Source organism: Fundulus heteroclitus, unplaced genomic scaffold (genome assembly GCF_011125445.2).
Source record: "Fundulus heteroclitus isolate FHET01 unplaced genomic scaffold, MU-UCD_Fhet_4.1 scaffold_41, whole genome shotgun sequence".
NCBI classification, from domain to species: Eukaryota; Metazoa; Chordata; class Actinopteri; order Cyprinodontiformes; family Fundulidae; genus Fundulus; species Fundulus heteroclitus.
Window position 1 is genome coordinate 3,217,426 of NW_023396824.1, and position 21,726 is coordinate 3,239,151.

General features: G+C 44.5%; 1 protein-coding gene across 2 annotated transcripts; it reads left to right on the top strand.

The window, feature by feature from the left end:
• Positions 1-1,887: 1,887 nt before the first annotated feature.
• LOC105924449 (2-acylglycerol O-acyltransferase 2-A) lies at positions 1,888-18,487 on the top strand. Of its 2 annotated transcripts, XM_036131157.1 has the most exons (9): positions 1,897-2,293; positions 5,507-5,685; positions 5,757-5,817; positions 10,113-10,256; positions 15,485-15,615; positions 15,762-15,805; positions 15,889-15,979; positions 16,211-16,319; positions 18,324-18,487. In XM_036131157.1, the coding sequence occupies exons 1-9, from the start codon at positions 2,200-2,202 to the stop codon at positions 18,476-18,478; spliced, it is 1,008 nt and encodes a 335-aa protein (XP_035987050.1). In that variant the 5' UTR covers positions 1,897-2,199; the 3' UTR covers positions 18,479-18,487. The 2 variants fall into 2 exon arrangements, with proteins under 2 accessions (XP_035987051.1, XP_035987050.1); XM_036131158.1 differs by lacking the exon at positions 10,113-10,256 and having other exon boundaries at positions 1,888-2,293.
• Positions 18,488-21,726: the final 3,239 nt, after the last annotated feature.

Here is a 21,726-nt window from a genome sequence, read left to right on the forward strand (position 1 = left end):
CCGTAGTAGCCATAATAGCCATAATAGCCATAGTAGCCATAGTAGCCATAGTAGCCATAGTAGCCGTAGTAGCCATAGTAGCCATAGTAGCCACAGTAGCCATAGTAGCCATAGTAGCCATAGTAGCCACAGTAGCCATAGTAGCCATAGTAGCCGTAGTAGCCGTAGTAGCCATAATAGCCATAGTAGCCATAGTAGCCGTAGTAGCCGTAGTAGCCATAGTAGCCATAGTAGCCATTGTAGCCTCCCAGCAGAGCGTGAAACGGACAGGTCCAGCTTCTAGATAATCCAGGCCTGGGTTTCTGTCCACAGTTAGTTTCCTCTTTAAAATCCCTCAGTTTTTATCTGCCACTCAGACAGAAGTGGCTCTGCTGGTCTATGCAGGGCTGACCAGGACCATAATAACACAGACGTCCTGGGTGGAGACGGGCCTGGAACGCGCTGGACGACTAAATATGAATAATTAGAAATAGCTGGGTGACTAAATAACCCGCCAGTGATTATATTTATAGGAAATGTATTATTTAGAAATAGCTGGGGGATTAACTTACCTGTGATTATATTTATAGGAAAATTATTATTTAGAAGGGCAGAAGTTGTATCATAGATGGATGAAGACACTCTGGTTCATGCTGGAGGAATGGAGGAGAAAGTGCTGCAGTCATAAATGCTCTATGTTATCACGTCTATTTTGGTTCCTTCCTTAAACGTTCTGGAAAGAAGTAAAAGATGTTCTGAAGCAGATCCTCCAACAGAACCTGCCCTCACAGTGGCGGTACTGGTACCCACCGGTACCTCATAATGCTGGCAGGGGACCACTGAGCTATATTCTACACTGGAGTGCTAATAGCCGCTGTTTGAACGAGTCGCTGTGAAGCCACCAGCCGCCATATTGGTACTTCCTATTTTCCTCCAGTAACTAGGGAATATGTGCGCTACAGCATCGAATAACGAGGATTTTCTCATGTTCAGGGGGGGCTTAAAACTTTTAAAATGTCAAATGCCATATACTTTATGTTATGTTCTAAAAATATGAAGTACTGAGAAAGTCATGTGCTGAAATATTTAGCATTTTATTTATTTAAATATATTACATTTATTAATATATAAATAACAATATACAAAAACATATATTTACATATATGTATACATATATATACATATATATATATATATAATATGAATAACATGTAAAATATTTCAGCATCTAATTTCCTAGTAGTTGATAGTGTTAGTACATCCACTGACTGTAGAATTACCTGTGAAACGTTTTCACTCAGCCAGAAAACTGCTTGTTGTTGCAACTAAATCCTGTGGGATTCTGGGAGAGTAGGGAGGAGCAAGATGGCGGCCAGTGACTTCAGTTTTTCGGCAAAATCAGCACTCCAGTGTATAATAGAGCTCAGTGCAGGGGACCCATAAGGCAGGGTGTCTTCATATTTATTTAAACTGCAGCGCCTCCTACAGTCACAGAGCAGAATGACATCAGCAGCATTTCTCTGCAGCAACATTTAACAGCTGATTTAGTTTTCCTGTTTTAAACCTGAGACTAAAATTAAACCCAGGCTAACTTCCTGCTCAGCAGGTTCTACGTCTAGAACAGCCACGGAGAACAGCCACGGAGAACATCCATGGAGAACATCCACGGAGAACAGCCCAGGAGCTCTTTGTGGTTTCACCTCAGTACTGAACTCAGAGGTAATGTCACCATGGTGACACAAAGTGACAATAAACTCATCATCATCATCATCATCATCACCATCATCATCAATCTTCATCATTAATCATAATCAATCATCATCATCATTAATCATCTGTTGAGACTCTTTTTCTGTTGCCATGGCAGCGCATGTGAACGCGTCTGACTCTCGGTGAAGCGCGCTCCCGCGTGACGTCAGCAGTTGGTCAACTGGACGGATTGGCCAACAGGAACACGCCCTGGGCTGAGCTGTGCGCATGCGCAGAGGAAGCAGCAGCGTGTAGAAAGTTTGTAGTTTCGAGAGTTCGGAATCTGGAGATGAGTTACAGGAAAGGAAGAAGATCTGCTGCTGATTTAAAGACAAAGATCTGCTGAGGAGTTAAAGGAGGAGGAGATCTGCAGCTCCTGCAGGAGGACAGGCTCCAACACCGACCAGCTCCCGGGACAAACAGCGGCTCCTCTTTGCTCTCCCAGCCGGACTCAGCCGCTCCTCCCCCGGCATGAAGATCCAGTTCGCCCCGCTGAACGTTCCCCTGCAGAGGAGGCTGCAGACCGCCGCCGTCCTGCAGTGGGTCTTCTCCTTCCTGGCTCTGGGTAAGTCCTGCCTGTGGTTCTGATGGGTCCACAGGTTCTGCTACAGGTTCTGCTGGTTCGGTAGGGTCATTAAATAGAGCGTCAGTGCAGGAAGTTCTGATGAGTCCAAAGGTTCTGCTACAGGTTCTGCTGGTTCAGTAGGGTCATTAAATAGAGCGTCAGTGCAGGAAGTTCTGATGGATCCAAAGGTTCTGCTACAGGTTCTGCTGGTTCGGTAGGGTCAATAAATAGACTGTAAGTGCAGGAGGAGGTTCTGATGGGTCCAAAGGTTCTGCTACAGGTTCTGCTGGTTCAGTAGCGTCAATAAGCAGATTGTCAGTGCAGGAGGTTCTGATGAGTCCAAAGGTTCTGCTGGTTCGGTAGGGTCAATAAGAAGATTATCAGTGCAGGAGGTTCTGATGGGTCCACAGGTTCTGCTACAGGTTCTGCTGGTTCAGTAGCGTCAATAAATAGAGTGTCAGTGCAGGAGGTTCTGATGGGTCCAAAGGTTCTGCTGGTTCGGTAGGGTCATTAAGCAGATTGTCAGTGCAGGAGGTTCTGATGGGTCCACAGGTTCTGCTACAGGTTCTGCTGGTTCAGTAGGGTCATTAAATAGAGCGTCAGTGCAGGAAGTTCTGATGGGTCCAAAGGTTCTGCTACAGGTTCTGCTGGTTCGGTAGGATCATTAAATAGAGCGTCAGTGCAGGAGGTTCTGATGGGTCCAAAGGTTCTGCTACAGGTTCTGCTGGTTCAGTAGGGTCAATAAATAGACTGTAAGTGCAGGAGGTTCTGATGGGTCCACAGGTTCTGCTACAGGTTCTGCTGGTTCTGTAGGGTCAATACGCAGATTGTCAGTGCAGGAGGTTCTGATGGGTCCACAGGTTCTGCTACAGGTTCTGCTGGTTCTGTAGGGTCAATACGCAGATTGTCAGTGCAGGAGGTTCTGATGGGTCCACAGGTTCTGCTACAGGTTCTGCTGGTTCGGTAGAGTCAATAAGCAGATTATCAGTGCAGGAGGTTCTGATGGGTCCACAGGTTCTGCTACAGGTTCTGCTGGTTCGGTAGGGTCAATAAATAGACTGTAAGTGCAGGAGGTTCTGATCGGTCCAAAGGTTCTTTTACAGGTTCTGCTGGTTCAGTAGCATCAATAAGCAGATTATCAGTGCAGGAGGTTCTGATGGGTCAAAGGTTCTGCTGGTTCGGTAGGGTCAATAAATAGAGTGTCAGTGCAGGAGGTTCTGATCGGTCCAAAGGTTCTTTTACAGGTTCTGCTGGTTCAGTAGCATCAATAAGCAGATTGTCAGTGCAGGAGGTTCTGATGGGTCCACAGGTTCTGCTACAGGTTCTGCTGGTTCGGTAGGGTCAATAAATAGACTGTAAGTGCAGGAGGTTCTGATCGGTCCAAAGGTTCTTTTACAGGTTCTGCTGGTTCAGTAGCATCAATAAACAGATTATCAGTGCAGGAGGTTCTCATCGGTCCACAGGTTCTGCTACAGGTTCTGCTGGTTCGGTAGGGTCAATCAGAAGATTATCAGTGCAGGAGGTTCTGATGGGTCCACAGGTTCTGCTACAGGTTCTGCTGGTTCGGTAGGGTCATTAAATAGAGCGTCAGTGCAGGAAGTTCTGATCGGTCCACAGGTTCTGCTACAGGTTCTGCTGGTTCAGTAGCGTCAATAAGCAGATTATCAGTGCAGGAGGTTCTGATCGGTCCAAACGTTCTTCCACAGGTTCTGCTGGTTTGGTAGGATCATTAAGCAGATTATCAGTGCAGGAGGTTCTGATGGGTCCACAGGTTCTGCTACAGGTTCTGCTGGTTCAGTAGGGTAGTTAAGCAGATTATCAGTGCAGGAGGTTCTGATCGGTCCACAGGTTCTGCTGGTTCGGTAGGGTCATTAAATAGAGCGTCAGTGCAGGAAGTTCTGATGGGTCCAAAGGTTCTGCTACAGGTTCTGCTTGTTCGGTAGGGTCATTAAATAGAGCGTCAGTGCAGGAGGTTCTGATGGGTCCACAGGTTCTGCTACAGGTTCTGCTGGTTCAGTAGGGTCATTAAATAGAGCGTCAGTGCAGGACGTTCTGATGGGTCCAAAGGTTCTGCTACAGGTTCTGCTTGTTCGGTAGGGTCATTAAATAGAGCGTCAGTGCAGGAGGTTCTGATGGGTCCACAGGTTCTGCTACAGGTTCTGTTGGTTCATTAGGGTAGTTAAGCAGATTATCAGTGCAGGAGGTTCTGATGGGTCCACAGGTTCTGCTACAGGTTCTGCTGGTTCGGTAGGGTTATTAAATAGGTTCTGATTGGTCCAAAGGTTCTTTTACAGGTTCTGTACAGTCAATAAGCAGATTGTCAGTGCAGGAGGTTCTGATCAGTCCAAAGGTTCTTCCACAGGGTTTGCTGGTTCTGTAGGATCATTAAGCAGACTATCAGTGCAGGAGGTTCTGATCGGTCCACAGGTTCTGCTACAGGTTCTGCAGGTTCAGGAGGTTCTGGTCGGTCCAAAAGTTCCTTTAAAGGTTCTGCTGGTTCAGTAGGGTCAATAAACAGATTGTCAGTGCAGGAGGTTCTGATGGGTCCACAGGTTCTGCTACAGGCTCTGCTGGTTCAGTAGGGTAGTTAAGCAGATTGTCAGTGCAGGAGGTTCTGATGGATCCAAAGGTTCTTCTACAGGTTCTATACGGTCATTAAGCAGGTTTTCAGTGCAGGAGGTTCTGGTCGGTCCAAACATTTATTGATCCCTTCTTCCTGCTGTAGGGGGAAACTGCAGCCATACAAACTTTTCCTCAGCTCCACGTTAAAAAGGTTCTGATGATAGTTTGGTTGGTTCTGATCAGAAAGTTTGAAAGTTCTGTAAGGACACCTGGATCTGCAGATCATCAGGGAACCTGAACAGAACCTTTAACTTAAGGGTCGGGATAAAAGGTCCAGGAACCTCTGGTGAGATCAGAAACTGGTTGTATGGGTGGAACAGGTGGTGGTCCAACTAACTGGTCACCGCAGAACCTGAGCCAGAACCCCTGGGTGTTCTATCAGGAAGGTTCTTTGGGTCGGTCAGGGTCAGTTGGGCTCAGGTGGTTCAGTATCGTCTGCACCTCCTGGACCCCCAGCTGTTTGCAGAGATCCAGCTTTTTAGGGAGGCGTGCAGCTACCAGAACCAGCCATAACCACTGAGCCAGTGTAATGACCCGGTCCGGTTAAGTGGTCAGCGCCGCCCGGTCCAGTTATCCGTCTCTCTGTTCTAGCTCAGTGCTGTCTGGCTGCCTTCGTCCTCCTGGCTCTCTCTGATTGGTGGATGGGGGCCCTGCTGTACGCCGGTTGGCTGTGGCTGGACTGGGACACGCCCACCACAGGAGGCCGGCGGTCCCGGTGGGTGAGGAACTGGACCGTGTGGGAGTACTTCCGGGACTACTTCCCGCTGACGGTGAGCCTAGAACCGGTCCCTCCTTCCAGGTCCGGTTACTGATCACTGATGGATCTCTGTTGTTTCTGCAGCTGGTGAAAACTGTCGATCTGGACCCGACCAAGAACTACATCTTTGGCTTCCACCCCCACGGTGAGACACACCTGTCTGCGGTGAGACACACCTGTCTGCGCTGTACCTGTCCCTCCCAGGTGTCCCAGTTAGTCCCATTTCTGTCTGCTGACTTCATGACGGACCACCAGGAGGTTCTGCTTATGGTTCTGCAGGAGTTCTACCAAGGCCTGCCCCGGTACAGAGGTGTCCTCCCCTGATCAGCTCCAACCGTTTCCTCCCAGCTGCTCCATCAAAACCCAGAACCTCAGAACCGGGCTCTCGGGGACCACACAGAGTCATTAAAAGGAACTGAAACCGCCCCGTGTCGAATGTTGGACACCTTCCATAGGATGATGCTTGATCCATTAGGTTCTGATGGAGTGCCTCCTGCTGACCCTCAGCGGGGGGTGTCTATCCGTCCCCTTTAATCTAACCCACCCTGATAACAGCCAGCTAAGCTTCAGAGATGAAACCAAATAGTAACCATGGTTACTATTTAGCACCCAGTGAAACACGGTGGTGGCAGCGTCATGCTGTGGAGAGCAGGTCACAGCTGATGGGGAGATGGATGGAGCTGAACCAGGACCATCATGGAGGAGACCTGAGACTGAGGAGGAGGTTCTCCTTTCAGTAGGAGAGCCTCCTTGATATTATGGGATGGTTTAAAACTATCCTAGATTCAATTGGTTTTGCTCAAAATGTGCATAAACCGACGCACTCTTGGCTCCATACTTTAGACCCTGTGCTGACATATGGCATTGATTGTGAAGAATTAACAATATTTTCTCACAAACCTGTCCTATTTGATAATTTTTAATAACCTTTGAGTTTATTCTGAGTTCTCCACCCCAAAAAAGAGGGTTCCATTATAGTAGATCTTTATCGGATAATGCTGTATCAAAACTTAAAAAGTCTGTCCCTCATTTTAATATCCTCAGTATTGCAGAAATGCCCTGTAGATAGCAAAAATGTTTCTTCCCATTCACAAATAGATGTCTTGGTTAACGGTGTGACTTCCTCATTGCGTTCTGCATTAGACAATGTAGCTCCCTTGAAAAAGAAGGTGATTATTCACAGGAAGCTGGCTCCCTGGTTTAATTCAGAACTGCGTTCCTTGAAGCACAATGTTAGGAAATTGGAGAGAAACTGGCGCTCTGCACACCAAGAGGAATCCTACCTAATATGGAGGGACAGTCTATTGTTGTATAACAAGACCCTTCGCAGAGTTAGAGCAGCATATTTTTCATCATTAATTGAGGAGAATAAAAATAATCCTAGATTTCTCTTTAGTACAGTTGCCAAACTTACCCAGAGCCACAGCTCTGTTGATCCATCCATTCCCTTAGCTCTTAGCAGTAATGACTTTATGGAACTCTTCATAAATAAAATTGATTCCATTAAAAATAAAATAATTGGCATCCTCCCAAACATGATTACCTCGTCCTCAGTAAGTGAGGCAGCATTGGAGGAATCTTTAGAATCTGTGCAGTGTCTGAACTGTTTAGAAGCAGTAGAGCTTTCTGAGCTATCTAAAATTTTAGCTTCATCTAAACCTTCTACCTGTATGTTAGACCCAATCCCAACCAAGTTGTTTAAGGAGGTATTCCCTCTGATCAGTGGCACTATTTTAGACATGATTAATCTATCCTTAGTAAATTGATATGTAGCACAGGTTTTTAAAGTAGCTGTTATTAAACCTTTACTTAAGAAACCCTCTCTTGATCAGGATGAGTTAGTAAATTACAGACCTATATCTAATCTTCTTTTCTTATCTAAAATTCTTGAGAAAGTAGTTGCTAATCAACTTTGTGAACATTTACAAAGTAATGACCTACTTGAGGAGTTTCAGTCAGGCTTCAGAGCTCATCATAGCACTGAAACAGCTCTGGTGAAGGTCACTAATGATATTCTCATGGCCTCAGATAATGGACTTGTGTCTATACTTGTCCTGTTAGATCTCAGTGCTGCGTTTGATACAGTTGATCACAATATTCTCCTACAAAGACTTGAGCATACTGTAGGGATTAAGGGAAAAGCATTAGGCTGGTTTAAATCTTATCTGTCGGACAGATTCCAGTTTGTTCATGTTAATAATAAATCTTCTTCAAACTCTAGGGTCACTTGTGGAGTACCACAGGGTTCAGTCCTTGGACCAATTCTATTTACTATATATATGCTTCCCATTGGCAAAATTATCAGACAGCATGTGATTAATTTCCACTGTTATGCTGGTGACACTCTTTACGATCTAACATAGAAAGTACTCCTGGGTCAATAATAGCTTCTGAGCTTTTTGTGTCTCTGCTCTGTCTTCTCTAACATAGAAAGTACTCCTGGGTCAATGTGAGCTTCTGAGCTTTCTGTGTCTCTGCTCTGTCTTCTCTAACATAGAAAGTACTCCTGGGTCAATGTGAGCTTCTGAGCTTTCTGTGTCTCTGCTCTGTCTTCTCTAACATAGAAAGTACTCCTTGGTCAATGTGAGCTTCTGAGCTTTCTGTGTCTCTGCTCTGTCTTCTCTAACATAGAAAGTACTCCTGGGTCAATGTGAGCTTCTGTGCTTTCTGTGTCTCTGCTCTGTCTTCTCTAACATAGAAAGTACTCCTGGGTCAATGTGAGCTTCTGTGCTTTCTGTGTCTCTGCTCTGTCTTCTCTAACATAGAAAGTACTCCTGGGTAAATGTGAGCTTCTGTGCTTTCTGTGTCTCTGCTCTGTCTTCTCTAACATAGAAAGTACTCCTGGGTCAATGTGAGCTTCTGAGCTTTCTGTGTCTCTGCTCTGTCTTCTCTAAGCCCCAGTGGGTGGAGGCAGATGAGCGTTCACACTGAGCCTGGTTCTGGTTCTGCTGGAGGTTCTCCTCCCTGTTAAAGGGGAGTTTTCCTCTCCACTGTCGCTTCATGCATGCTCAGTATGAGGGATTGCTGCAAAGCCATCAACAATGCAGACGACTGTCCACTGTGGCTCTACGCTCTTTCAGGAGGAGTGAATGCTGCTTGGAGAGACTTGATGCAACCTGCTGGGTTTCCTTAGAGAGGAAACTTTCTCACCAACCTGGAGGATCTGATGGAAGCTGACTTTGTAAACTGCGTTGAGATGACATGTTTCATGTGTTGGCGCTATATAAATCGAATCGAATTGAGTTGGATTCAGATCAGAGCAGATTCATGGGTTAGAATGGCCTAGTCAAAGTCCAGACCCAGGAAACCACAGGTCCACAGAGACTCTCCCTGCAGTCTGAGCTGTAATATCAGCACCTTGACGTTCTAAGATGGAGGTTCTGCAGGGTTCTTGCTCAGAGTGATAGCAACTCTCCAGACTTTTGAGACTTTTAATAGTAAATTAGTAAAGTTATTATTTCCTTAATGTTTAATTCTTGTTGTCAGGACTCAGCCTAGCCTGGTTATATAAACAAGGATGATTATCCTTCCTGTGTTGGTTCATCACATTTAGTCCCAGTAAAACCCAGTAATGGACAAACGGCGCTGTGGAAAAAGTATTTGCTCCCTCACAGGTTTACTAATTCAGCTTTAGCTCTGAAATGTTTCCTCCAAGATGTGTTACTATCTGACCAACAGAACCTGAGTTCTAAAAGGATCTAAACCAAAGTATGAAGCTCGGTCCCCCTCTGTTCCACATCCTCTCCATGTATGGATCATGGTTCTCTCTCAGGTTCTGTGGCGTCCCAGAATCCCAGAACCTGGTCGGTAACCCTCTCCAGACTGCTGACTTTGTTCCTGAGGTTCTGTAGATTGGTTCTGTTGACCATAACACGATGGTTTTCTGTTGGCCTACTTCAAGTTGTCAGACAGGTTCTGTTTATCAACCATGTTCTGGTTTGGCTGGTGAGTCCAGTTCATTCATGATTCACCACAGGGTGTGATTACTTTTCCACAATTAATGTGACAAAGAGAAACCACAGCAGACTCTGGGAGGAGTAAATACTTTTTCTCCCACCTGTCTCAGTGGTTCTGGTTCTGACCTGTTCTTCACCTGCGTTCTGGTTTATCTCAGGGGTTCTGACCTGGCTCAGAGGTTCTGGTTCTGACCTGTTCTCCACCTGTGTTCTGGTTTGTCTCAGAGGTTCTGGTCCTGGTTCTGACCTGTTCTCCACCTGTGTTCTGGTTTATTTCAGTGGTTCTGACCTGTTCTCCACCTGTGTTCTGGTTTGTCTCAGTAGTTCTGGTTCTGACCTGTTCTCCACCTGTGTTCTGGTTTGTCTCAGTAGTTCTGGTTCTGACCTGTTCTCCACCTGTGTTCTGGTTTATCTCAGGGGTTCTGACCTGGCTCAGAGGTTCTGGTTCTGACCTGTTCTCCACCTGTGTTCTGGTTTATCTCAGGGGTTCTGGTGGCCGGCGGGTTCGGGAACTTCTGCACCGAGGCCACAGGGTTCTCCCGTCTGTTTCCGGGTCTCAGGTCTCACCTGCTGATGCTGCCCTTCTGGTTCCGAGTGCCGTTCTTCAGGGACTACATCATGTGTGGAGGTCAGTGTTCTGATGTTCTCCCTGGTTCAGCCCGGGTTCTGCAGGAACGACTGAACTGGGGTCCGATCAGAGAGCAGCGGTTCTGAGTTCATATATTTCAGGAGAAATCTCTGGTCACATTCAGCGGAAAACACTCACATACACAGAACCACATAGAACCTGACAGAACCCACAGAACCACATACACAGAACCACACAAAAACCCCACAGAACCACACAGAAGCCCTCAGAACTAAAACTGAAAACGGACCCTTTACATTTTTGTTCACATCTTTAGCAACAAGTCGTATATTCTTTGTCTGGTTCTGTATTTAAAGCTCAACGTGTTAAAATACGTAAAAACTACAAGTACTGGCTAACAGAACCATGTTAAAATCAAATGGACCCAGAACCGAACCTTGTGGAACCCCATAGGTTCTAGTAGAAGAGAGGAGAATCTGGTCCTAAGGCGGACTGGCTCAGTCCAATGCGGAGCCAGAACCACCAACCAGAACCTTCAGCAGGTCCAGTAAAACCTGGAGGTGGACAGTATCAAACCCGAGGTCCGGTAGGATCAGTACAGAACATTTTCCTGCAGCTGGTAGGAGATCATTGTCGACTTTAACTAAAGCCGTCTCAGAATGCCCGTCTGAAGTTGACTGACACCTGAAACCGACCAAAGCAGAACCAGAACCGGGTTTTCTGGTTCTGGTACTAACAGAAACCTGGATGGAAACAGGGTAAACTGACCTGACATCAACGTCAGCCTCATGGAGCCAGATGGAGACCCTGACCCAGTGCTGGTTCTGATGGACGAAGGTACTGGACCCGTACCAGTTCAGAGATCCTGATGTCCTGAACGGACTCTGGGTTTGGACTTTAGTTCTGACCTCAGATCAGCTCTGACTGTTTCTCCAGCAGCTCTGCTCCAGATTACAGCACATCATTGACCTTTGACCTCTGGCCTCTGTTACACATGGACATGTGAGCAGTTTCATCAGAGTTTCAGGGTCCAGACAGACTCCCACTGTGTCCACAGTGAAAGTGGGCTGCAGGTCACAGCAGCAGGAGGAGGCAGCAACAGGCTCTCTGATTGGCTCAGCTCTGAGTGGGGTCACATGGTGTCAGCTGCTGAGCTGAGCTCCTGGACAGGTGAGGTGAAGACAGGTGAGGGTCAGGTGGACTGGAGAGTAACACTAGCTGCACAGGTAACAGCCTGACGTCAGCTCTGATCGATGATCTGACACTGACACCTGGTGGCCACCTGGGGAACTACGGCTGCTTCAAGATTGGCCGAGCAGGTTTAGGTGTAGAGAAGAATTCATACTGAAGGTCATCCAGGGTGTTTGATAGGAAAATCCAGGGACAGTGTTAAATAAAATAACATGAAATACCAGAAATATATTAAATACAAGCTCCCCAGCTTCATTACATGAGTCAAAGTGCAGATACTACTGGTTAAATATTATCCCAGTCTAAGGAAAAGTTGCTATGTTGAAGTGTTGCTTGAGATAAAAACTGATTATGTGCTTTTAAAATTAGTTAGAATTTAAAAGCATGGAAAGTTTTTCAAATTTTGAAACATTCTATTGGACCAGAAAGTAATGGTTTCTGTTAAAATAAACAGTTGGATAAAGTTGTCGCAAGCATTTTTTTTTTTAGTTTATTATAGTATTATAGTAATATCATCTTTATTGTCATTGAAACATACATTACAATGAAATGTGTTCTCTGCTTTTAACCCATCACCCTTGGGGAGCAGTGGGCTGCCATGTGCGGCGCCCGGGGAGCAATCTGGAGTTAAAGGTCTTGCTCAGGGACTCAGAGTGCAGGCAGTGGGGATTGAACCGGGTACTTGCATCCTTCTCTGAGTGCAAGTTGCTCTAACCACTAGACCAGCACTCCCCTGAAGTTGGTCTTGAATATAACTTGCCTTATGCTGTAGGAACCCTGGACACTGAAGCTTTTCTCACTGTTAGTGTTGAATAGATTTGCTTCACAAAGGTAGAAAAGATGAACTAGTGCCTGTTTTCCCCTCAGAGTGCCAAATATTTGTTTGGAAGGAAAGCTGGAAGGGATTTAGTCAGAGGAACGTCCTGGTTTATGTCAGAGGAAGGTCCTGGTTTATGTCAGAGGAACGTCCTGGTTTATGTCAGAGGAACATCCTGGTTTATGTCAGAGGAACATCCTGGTTTTTGTCAGAGGAACATCCAGGTTTATGTCAGAGGAACATCCAGGTTTATGTCAGAGGAACATCCAGGTTTTTGTCAGAGGAACATCCTGGTTTATGTCAGAGGAACATCCTGGTTTTTGTCAGAGGAACGTCAAGGTTTTTGTCAGAGGAACATCCAGGTTTATGTCAGAGGAACATCCAGGTTTATGTCAGAGGAACGTCAAGGTTTTTGTCAGAGGAACGTCCTGGTTTATGTCAGAGGAACATCCAGGTTTATGTCAGAGGAACGTCAAGGTTTATGTCAGAGGAACATTCAGGTTTATGTCAGAGGAACGTCAAGGTTTATGTCAGAGGAACATCCTGGTTTTAGTCAAAGGAACGTCCTGGTTTTAATCAGAGGTAAAAACAGCCTTTAAAGGGTAACTTACACTCAAATTACCCATTTTACCAATAAATTGTTAAAGTTAATGTCTTATAGTGCTGTCTAAATATCCTGGGGATGTCAGGAACAAGGACAGAAGGACCCAGTATTCAGGCCGGACAAATAAGACTTCACAGGTTTATTGAAGACAGGGACAGGTAGGGTCGGTGGTCAGAAATAAGAAATCTAAGGTCGGTACACAAACAAGCAAACTGGCTGGATGAGGACAGGCAGATTCACTGGTCAGATACAGTCCAGAACAGTACACAGATGAGAAGAGCTAAACAGGCAGGGATCAGGCAAAAGTCAGGTCATCCAAAAACAGAACCAGGTCAGACAAAACAGGCAGGCAGTCAGATCAGGCAGGAAAAACCACTAACACAGGAAACAAGCTGGCTCAGAAAATCCGTAGGCTAAACTGGGTTGTATCAACAGGTCAACACTAAATGGAACGCTGGACTAGACTCACCAACAGGCTGGAAACTGATCTGGCCCTGAGCAGGTAACAGAAGCAGGTATAAGTAATGATGTGAACAGGTGAACCGGAGCGAAGGCTAATTACAGGAGGCAGGTGAGAATGATCAGAAGAAGGCTGGTGACTAGAAGAGGAACGAACTGATTGGTTGACAGGTGACAGGTGAGTGACAGGTAGACAGAGAGGGTGGTGACTGAGAGGTGAACTGAGCTGGCTGAACCAGTTAAATAAAAGGAAGTACAACATTAAACCAACAACAAAACCCAAATGGTAACAGGGTTTATTTTGTTTAATTCCTGCTTTTCTGTCTGTTTGATAGGTTAACACAGAAACAAAACATTACCTTTGTGGGACTGTAAGGTAAATCTTTCTTAGTTTGTTGCCTAAATAAGAGACTTTGTGGTTGAAAACAAGCCCAATAAACTGCAGTGACTCAATAAAAAACAAGCCAGGCGTTGCTTATGACAAGCAGACTGGATAAAACTGTTATTGATGCCAGTGGACGTAGTGTAAAGCTGTTCGTCTTACCGCCAAACCAGAGCTACAGGACGGCCTCTGGGGCGAAGGCATGGAAAGTGTCCAGTGTGGTTTTCTGCTACAGAATCGTCTCATGATGACTTAGAATCAATCAATCAATTTTATTGTCAATTACAATTTGCATTGCAGTCGAAAATTCAGTTCCAGTACAGCCGTCCATCACATAACCTTAACCCTAACAAACATTTAGGGGGAACGATTGACTGAGGCCTTGTGTTGCCAAGGAAACGCAGCCAGTCGGCCGCTGCTACATCAGCGTAGCCGTTAGGTGCATTCCTCCAAACTGCCTCAGACCTCGTCTACACGGAGAACACAGGGCGCTGCCCTTGAATCTGTTGAAGGAAGATTAAAACGTGGAGGAAGTGGAGGGAGAAAAAAAGACAAGAATTTATCATTCTCTAACCTCTCATGATACAGTATGAGAAATCCTACACAAAACAACCTCACTGCACAAAAAGGCACAAATATAACGAGACACATAATAGCAGAAGGAGAACATTTGAGATTTGTGGTGTGTAAGTCCATGAGATAAATGTAAGTCAGTGGTGTGAGCATGTTGTGTGGAATATTGTATGTCCATGAACGCCGTCCCGCCAGCAGGCAAGTGTCCTTGATGGAAAGTCTTTATCACTTTCACCTCCACGGATGTGTTGCAGGGGGGGGGGGAAGCAGGGGGGAGTAGGTCTGTGCCTAACCCTAACCCTTTCACCATAACAACCCAGGGGAGAATTTAGACAGTGGGAAGTCTGGGAAGTCCCTAAACAACTTGGTTGGGATTGGGTCTAACATACAGGTAGTAGGTTTAGATGAAGCTAAAATTTTAGATAGCCCAGAAAGCTCTACTGCTTCTAAACAGTTCAAACACTGCGCAGGTTCTAAAGATTCCTCCAATGCTGCTTCATTTACTGAGGACGAGGTAATCATGTTTGGGAGGATGCCAATTATTTTATTTTTAATGGAGTCAATTTTATTTATGAAGAATCCCATAAAATCATTACTGCTAAGAGCTAAGGGAATGGATGGATCAACGGAGATGTGACTCTGAGTAAGTTTGGCAACTGTACTGAAGAGAAATCTAGGATTATTTTTATTCTCCTCAATAAATTATGAAAAATATGCTGCTCTAACCCTAATACGTTTGACTTAAAGTTGTTTTATTTCTGTTAATAATAATAATTGGAATTTTTTTTAACTTTATTGATCTCACAATGGAGAAATTCACTTCTGCATCTTAACCCATCCCCTTGGGGAGCAGTGGGCTGCCACTGTGCGGCGCCTGGGGAGCAATTGGGGGTTAAGGGTCTTTCTCAGGGACCCAGAATGGCAGCTTGTGGGAGTTGAACTCAGATCCTCTGGGACCGAAGCTCTATGCTCTAACCACTAGGCCATCACTCCCCTATAAACGTTAATAAAATGTTTGAAGAGAAGTTGTTTCTTCTTTATTCAATATGTGTTCAGAGTTTGCTGGTAGAGAACGACATAGCTCAAATCACTCTTCCATCTCTTGTCCTGAAAGCCCAGTTGACCTAAAATTCACCTGACAGAGTTATTTCATTAAACATTAAATAACTGTACTGGCATTTAATTGCACCACTAATACAGATTGTGATTGGTTCTACGCGATGTCCTGTCTGTCCCCTCAGGGCTGGTGTCCAGCTGTAAGTCCAGTCTGTCCCACCTGGTCAGCCGTCCTGAAGGAGGTAACGTGGCTGTCATTGCAGTGGGCGGAGCCCCTGAAGCTCTGGATGCTCGGCCTGGAGCTCTGACTCTGCAGGTAGGTTTATATGATCACGCCTTCGCCTAAAGAGGCAGAACGTGACTGAAACACTCAGTGGAACCACGTCCTGAACGTTGACCCGGAGCTCAGACCAGTTGTGCTGTCGGATTGGTCACTAACGGATCGATGTCTCTGCTTTCCAGGTGAAGAACAGGAAGGGCTTCATCAAGCTGGCCCTGAAACACGGGTGGGTGGAGGCAGTGCAGTGGGCGGAGCTTGTTTCTGGTGTATTGTTGGGCCGCTAATGGCCACGTGTGTTTGTGTCTCCAGAGCTCAGCTGGTTCCGGTCTTTTCTTTTGGAGAAAACGAGCTTTTTGATCAGATGGAGAACCCGGCTGGATCTCCCCTGAGGAAGCTACAGGTCCCACACCCTGCGCACAAACACACACCGAGTTACACAGATAATTTGGTGGATGGTTGTTTTCTATGCTGAGCTCAACATGGTGTTTTTTGCTTGTAATAATATCAGAGCCATAGTCTCTCTGTAGTTCTCTCTCTTTTGGTCTAGAAAAGGGCTGGATGGGGTCTTTGTTGATGAACCTAAGCTCTGATGGTCATATTTTTAGATCATTGAGTGTTCTCTTGTCAGTAGAACCGGCTGCAGAGCATCATGGGAGTAGCGATGCCTGTGTTTCACGCCAGAGGGGTTTTCCAGTACAGCTTCGGTCTGATTCCCTACAGGAAGCCTATTCACACTGTCGGTAAGATGATTTAATGATCCATCCACCATGTTGGATCCACTAGATTCTGGTGACCAGAACATCTTCACGAGGCCCGAGCAGCTAAGCGCTACGTAGCCATTGTTATTCCATCCATCAGCCATCCATCCATTTTTTTACTCGCTTTATACCTGTTGTGGTCATGGGGGTTAATGGTGCATATCTCTAGTGTTCAATGGGCGAGAGGCGGGGTACACCCTGGACAGGTCGCCAGTCTATCCCAGGCCATTGTTATTCTGTTTATCGTTTTTTTTTGTCCACTGAAAAGAAGCGCCTTTCTGAAGGCCTAAATATATTCAAAAACTCACCAAACTTTACCTAAAATTGTCCCCAGAAATTTTATTATTTAATTGGTATTCAAAATGAGCGGGGCCAATTAGCTCCACAGCACCCTCTAATGCAGGGGTGTCAAACATACGGCCCGTTTTCAGTGTCCTGTCTGGCAATGTGGCAATAAGATGCCACAAAGAGCTCATCAGATTTGACTTTCACAAGTGGACAAGATAAAAGGAAGAGAATGATAAAACAATTATTGGAAAAAAAACATGTACTTTGTTTAATTGAAAATATGCAGTTCCTATATTGTCCACGAGGGGCGCTGTGTTTTAATTAGCAGATTAAGCTTCAGGTGTGGAAAAATTCAAATCATTTCTTAATTTTTATCTGTTTGATGTATTTTGTCATGCAGGACAGTGTTTTTAAGTTCCAAAAAATGTGAATAAATGTTTTTCAACATTGTATAATCACTGTGATCAGTTCTTATGCATAATGCACAAGTAAATGTTTAACTGAGTAAAAGTATTGTTGAAATTGCACATACTTTTCTTAAAAACGCTGAGGTTATTCATAATATATTGTGTAAAAGTGAAATTAACTTAATATAAAAATCAACAAGTCCACATTTATTAGTTCTATTTAATCTTGCAATGAGTTAACTCGTGTGGCCCTCTTGAAATCAGATTAAGCTGAATGCGGCCCCTAAACCAAAATGAGTTTGACACCCCTGCTCTAATGTGAGTTACAGAAACTGGTAAATCCTAGCAATTGTAAATTTGGTATATTGGTAGATATCCCGGGGCTGCACAGTGGCACAGTGGGTAGCGCTGTTGCCTTGCAGCAAGAAGGTCCTGGGTTCGAGTACACCCCTGGGTCTTTCTGCATGGAGTTTGCATGTTCTCCCTGTGCATGCGTGGGTTCTCTCCGGGTACTCCAGCTTCCTCCCACAGACCAAAAACATGACTGTTAGGTTAATTGGCTTCTCCAAATTGTCCTTAGGTGTGAGTGTGTGCGTGAATGGTTGTTTGTCCTGTTTGTCTCTGTGTTGCCCTGCGACAGACTGGCGACCTGTCCAGGGTGTACCCCGCCTCTCGCCCAGTGAACGCTGGAGATAGGCACCAGCACCCCCCGCGACCCCATGAGGGATAAAGCGGTTCGGAAAATGGATGGATGGAAAATGGATGGTAGATATCCCAGATTAACGAAAAAAAGTCTCTTGGAGGTGTGACCTGAAGCTAACAGGAAGTCCGCCATTTTGGGTCAAAGTGTAATTTTTTGTAATGTTTAATTTTCTTACATGTCGAACTTTAAAAATCTCCCATGGATTTTGAGCTATCGGCTTCAAATGCAGTCCAGTCACGTGGGATTTAAAGTTATCAAAATCTTAAGTTTTCGTGCATGTTGAAGAGACGGGCCAGGCCTCAAAGTTCACCTTCTCGCCAGAAAATTCAAAGAGCTGTAACTTTTAAGTGGAATGGCCAAATGTATCCAAATTTGGTGTTACTGATCCCTCTGAGATACCCAACGATCATATGTGGTGGAATAATTACATGATCAAGGCCACGCCCCCTGGGAACAGGAAGTCACTTTTTCAGATGGAAAGGTCCCTTTTGAGAATATGTTGGTCTTTCTTCGTCTGGAGCACAGATAGTTGCTCTATTCTCTGATTAACCATAAAGATCCCGAGTTTTTCCCTTTGTGTCTCCACAGTTGGGAAGCCAATCCCAGTCCGCCAGACTTCGTGTCCCAGTTCAGAGGACATTGATGGTCTCCACAAGGTCTACCTGCAAAGCCTCATGGAGCTGTTTGAGGAGAACAAACGCACCTACGGTCTGGAAGAAGATCAGCACCTCACCTTCATATGAACCATGTATGTTCTGGTACCGTGGACCTCTGACACTGTTAACAGCCTTTTTGCTGTCAGCTGACTGTCATCCTGATGTCTGATTGGCTGACTGGCTTTAATCTCAAGCTATTAAAAAAACAGTGACTGCAGAAAACTGGACTGTTGAAGGTTCCCACCTGAAGAACATGGTTTGCTGTACTGAGGAAATGAGCAGCAGAGGGGAGTACCTGAGTCTGCAGAACTGAACAGGCCAAGTCCTGCTGGTCAGAAGATCCTCAGAAAGGTGTCAGCAAGAGCACCGTCTGTCCTGGACTCCATTAAACTGTTTCTGATTATTTTTTCCCAGGATAATAAAACACATTAACAGGTTCCCGAGGGCTCTGTTTTTCTGTTTGGATCAATACCATCAGCATAAAGAGATGTCACTGGGGGTTTCTGAGTCTGTAAGGGTCAAAAACAAGAAACAAAGTCCATTATTTTAAAAAAGTACACACAGTTAACATTTTCAGGGTTAGTTTGGGGGAACTGAGTCCTCCTCCACATGTCAAATAGTGTGCATTCAATTCAATTCAATTTTATTTATGTAGTGCTAATTCGTGAAACATGTCATCTCAAGGCACTTTACAAAGTAAAACTCAATCAGATTATACAGATTAGTCAAAAAAATGTCCTATATAAGGGAACCAGTGGATTGCATCAAAGTCCCAACAAGCAGCATTCACTCCTGGAGAAGCGTAGAGCCACAAGGAGAGTCGTCTGCAATGTAAATGGGTTTTCAGCAATCCCTTATGTTGAGCAAGCATGAAGTGACAGTGGAAAGAAAAACTCAAGCTTCTTCAATTCCAGTTGTCTACGAAGCTGAAATTCCCACTCATGATCCTCTTTCTCCAGCTGAAGGCGAGCAAGACGAACCGTCAACCGAGCCTCCATCCTTGAATCAGCCGGGCATTCTTCTGAAAAAGGTTGATACTGTGGTAATGTCACAGGTTTTTCTTCCAACCTACTAGTCTTAGGAGTCACTTTACTAAAACTAGCAATGTGACTATTCAATTCAATTTTATTTATATAGCGCCAAATCATGAAACATGTCATCTCAAGGCACTTTACAAAATCAAGTTCAATCATATACAGATTGGTCAAAAATGTCCTATATAAGGAAACCAGTTGATTGCATCAAGTCTCTCCAAGCAGCATTCACTCCTGGAGAAGCGTAAGGCAAGGCAAGGCAAGGCAAATTTATTTATATAGCACAATTCAGTACAAGACAATACAAAGTGCTTTACATGATTAAGATATAGCAAAATAATAAAATGTAGATAGAAAATAGAATAAAAGTAGAGCCACAGGGAGAGTCTTCTGCATTGTACATGGCTTTGCAGCAATCCCTCATACTGAGCAAGCATGAAGCGACAGTGGGAAGAAAAACTCCAGCAGAACCGGGCTCAGTATGAACGGTCATCTGCCTCGACCGACTGGGGTTACAGAAGACAGAACAGAGACACAACAAGAGAGACAAAAAAGCACAGAAGCACACATTGATCTAGTAATCTGTTCTACATTAGATGGTAGTAGCGGGTGAGCCGTCTTCTCTGGATGATGTCACAGTTAACAGAACGCCAGACCAGGTGTACCTACTATGAAGAAAAAGAGAGAGAACAGAAAGTTAAAGCAGAAATGACAACACATAATGCATAATTGAAGAACAGTAGAACTCTATAGAGTGAGAGAAATAGACCCTGATGTCCTCCAGCAGCCTAAGCCTATAGCAGCATAACTATAGAGGTAGCTCAGGGTAACATGAGCCACTCTGACTAGAAGCTTTGTCACAAAGGAAAGTTTTAAGCCTAGTCTTAAAAGTAGACGGGGTGTCTGCCTCACGGACCAAAACTGGGAGTTGGTTCCACAGGAGAGGATCCTGATAGCTAAAGGATCTGCCTCCCATTCTACTTTTAGAGACTCTAGGAACCACCAGCAGACCTGCAGTCTGAGAGCGAAGTGCTCTGTTAGGAACATACGGGGTAATCAGAGCTCTGATATATGATGGAGCTTGATTATTAAGGGCTTTATACGTTAGAAGAAAAATTTTAAATTCTATTCTTTTTTTTATTTTATTTTTTTAAAGTTTTCAGTACAACATTAATAACACAGAACAGTTCGACATAGAGAGCAGTTGGCAAAAATGTAGCTTGTTGAAAGTAGCGATGAATCATGGACCATTCTGAAGCACAGCACATTTTACCCTGTAGGAGTCCCATTTTGACCAAAGATTGTGAAAAATGTCAAGTTTCACGTGGATTTTAAAAGTAATTTGTTCCATGTTTCTTATTTCAGTCATGATTTCAATCCAGTTTGAAATCGTGGGGGCTGACTGTGTCATCCATTTCTTAGTTATGGCTTTTTTTCCAGCAGCAAGCATTATGTTCCAAAGGTATTTATTTACTGTGTCCATTGCCGGTGTTTTCAGTCCAAAGTACATGGTCATGAAGTTGAGAGGGATGGTGACGTTATAAACAGTTTGCATCACATTGTTCATCTCTTCCCAATATTTCTGGATAACTGGGCATTCCCAAAACAAATGATAATGATGTGCCTTTAGGTACCCACATCCTCTCCAGCATCCAGTGTTCCCTTGTGAATAATGAGCACTTTGACATGGTGTTATAAAAAAACGTGAGATAGTTTTCCAGCTAAATTCTTTCCAGATATGTGATTTTGTTGTCTTCCATTGAGATAAACATATACTTTCCCATTCATCTTCAGTTAAAGTAAAAGTACCTTCATTTTCCCACTTATTTTTAATGTAGGTAGTAGAATGGTTGTCTGGGTTATTAATATAAATGTATAGTTTTGATATTAACCCTCTAGGAAGATTTGATTTATATGCTTTAATGAAGAGATCTACCAGTGGGTTGTTGTCATTCTGCTTGATTTCTACATTGTAGTAATTTCTTATCTGTAAGTACCTAAAGAAATCTTGATTCTCTAAGCCAAAGGTTTCTTTTATCATTTCAAAACTTTCCATGTGATTTTGTTTTACAATTTGGTAGAACATTTTCAGGTCTTTCTGAATCCATAATTTAAATCTTACATCTGTGTTATTAGGCATGAAATTTGTATCGTAAGCAAACCAAATTAAAATTTTTATATTTCTCTTAGGGTTAGTGTGTTTTAAGCACATCCTTCCAGGTGCTCAAAACAGAATTTACCCAGGGATTCTTCACCTGTTTGATTTGATCCAGTCGTTTTTCATCTGCTAATAAAGCTTGC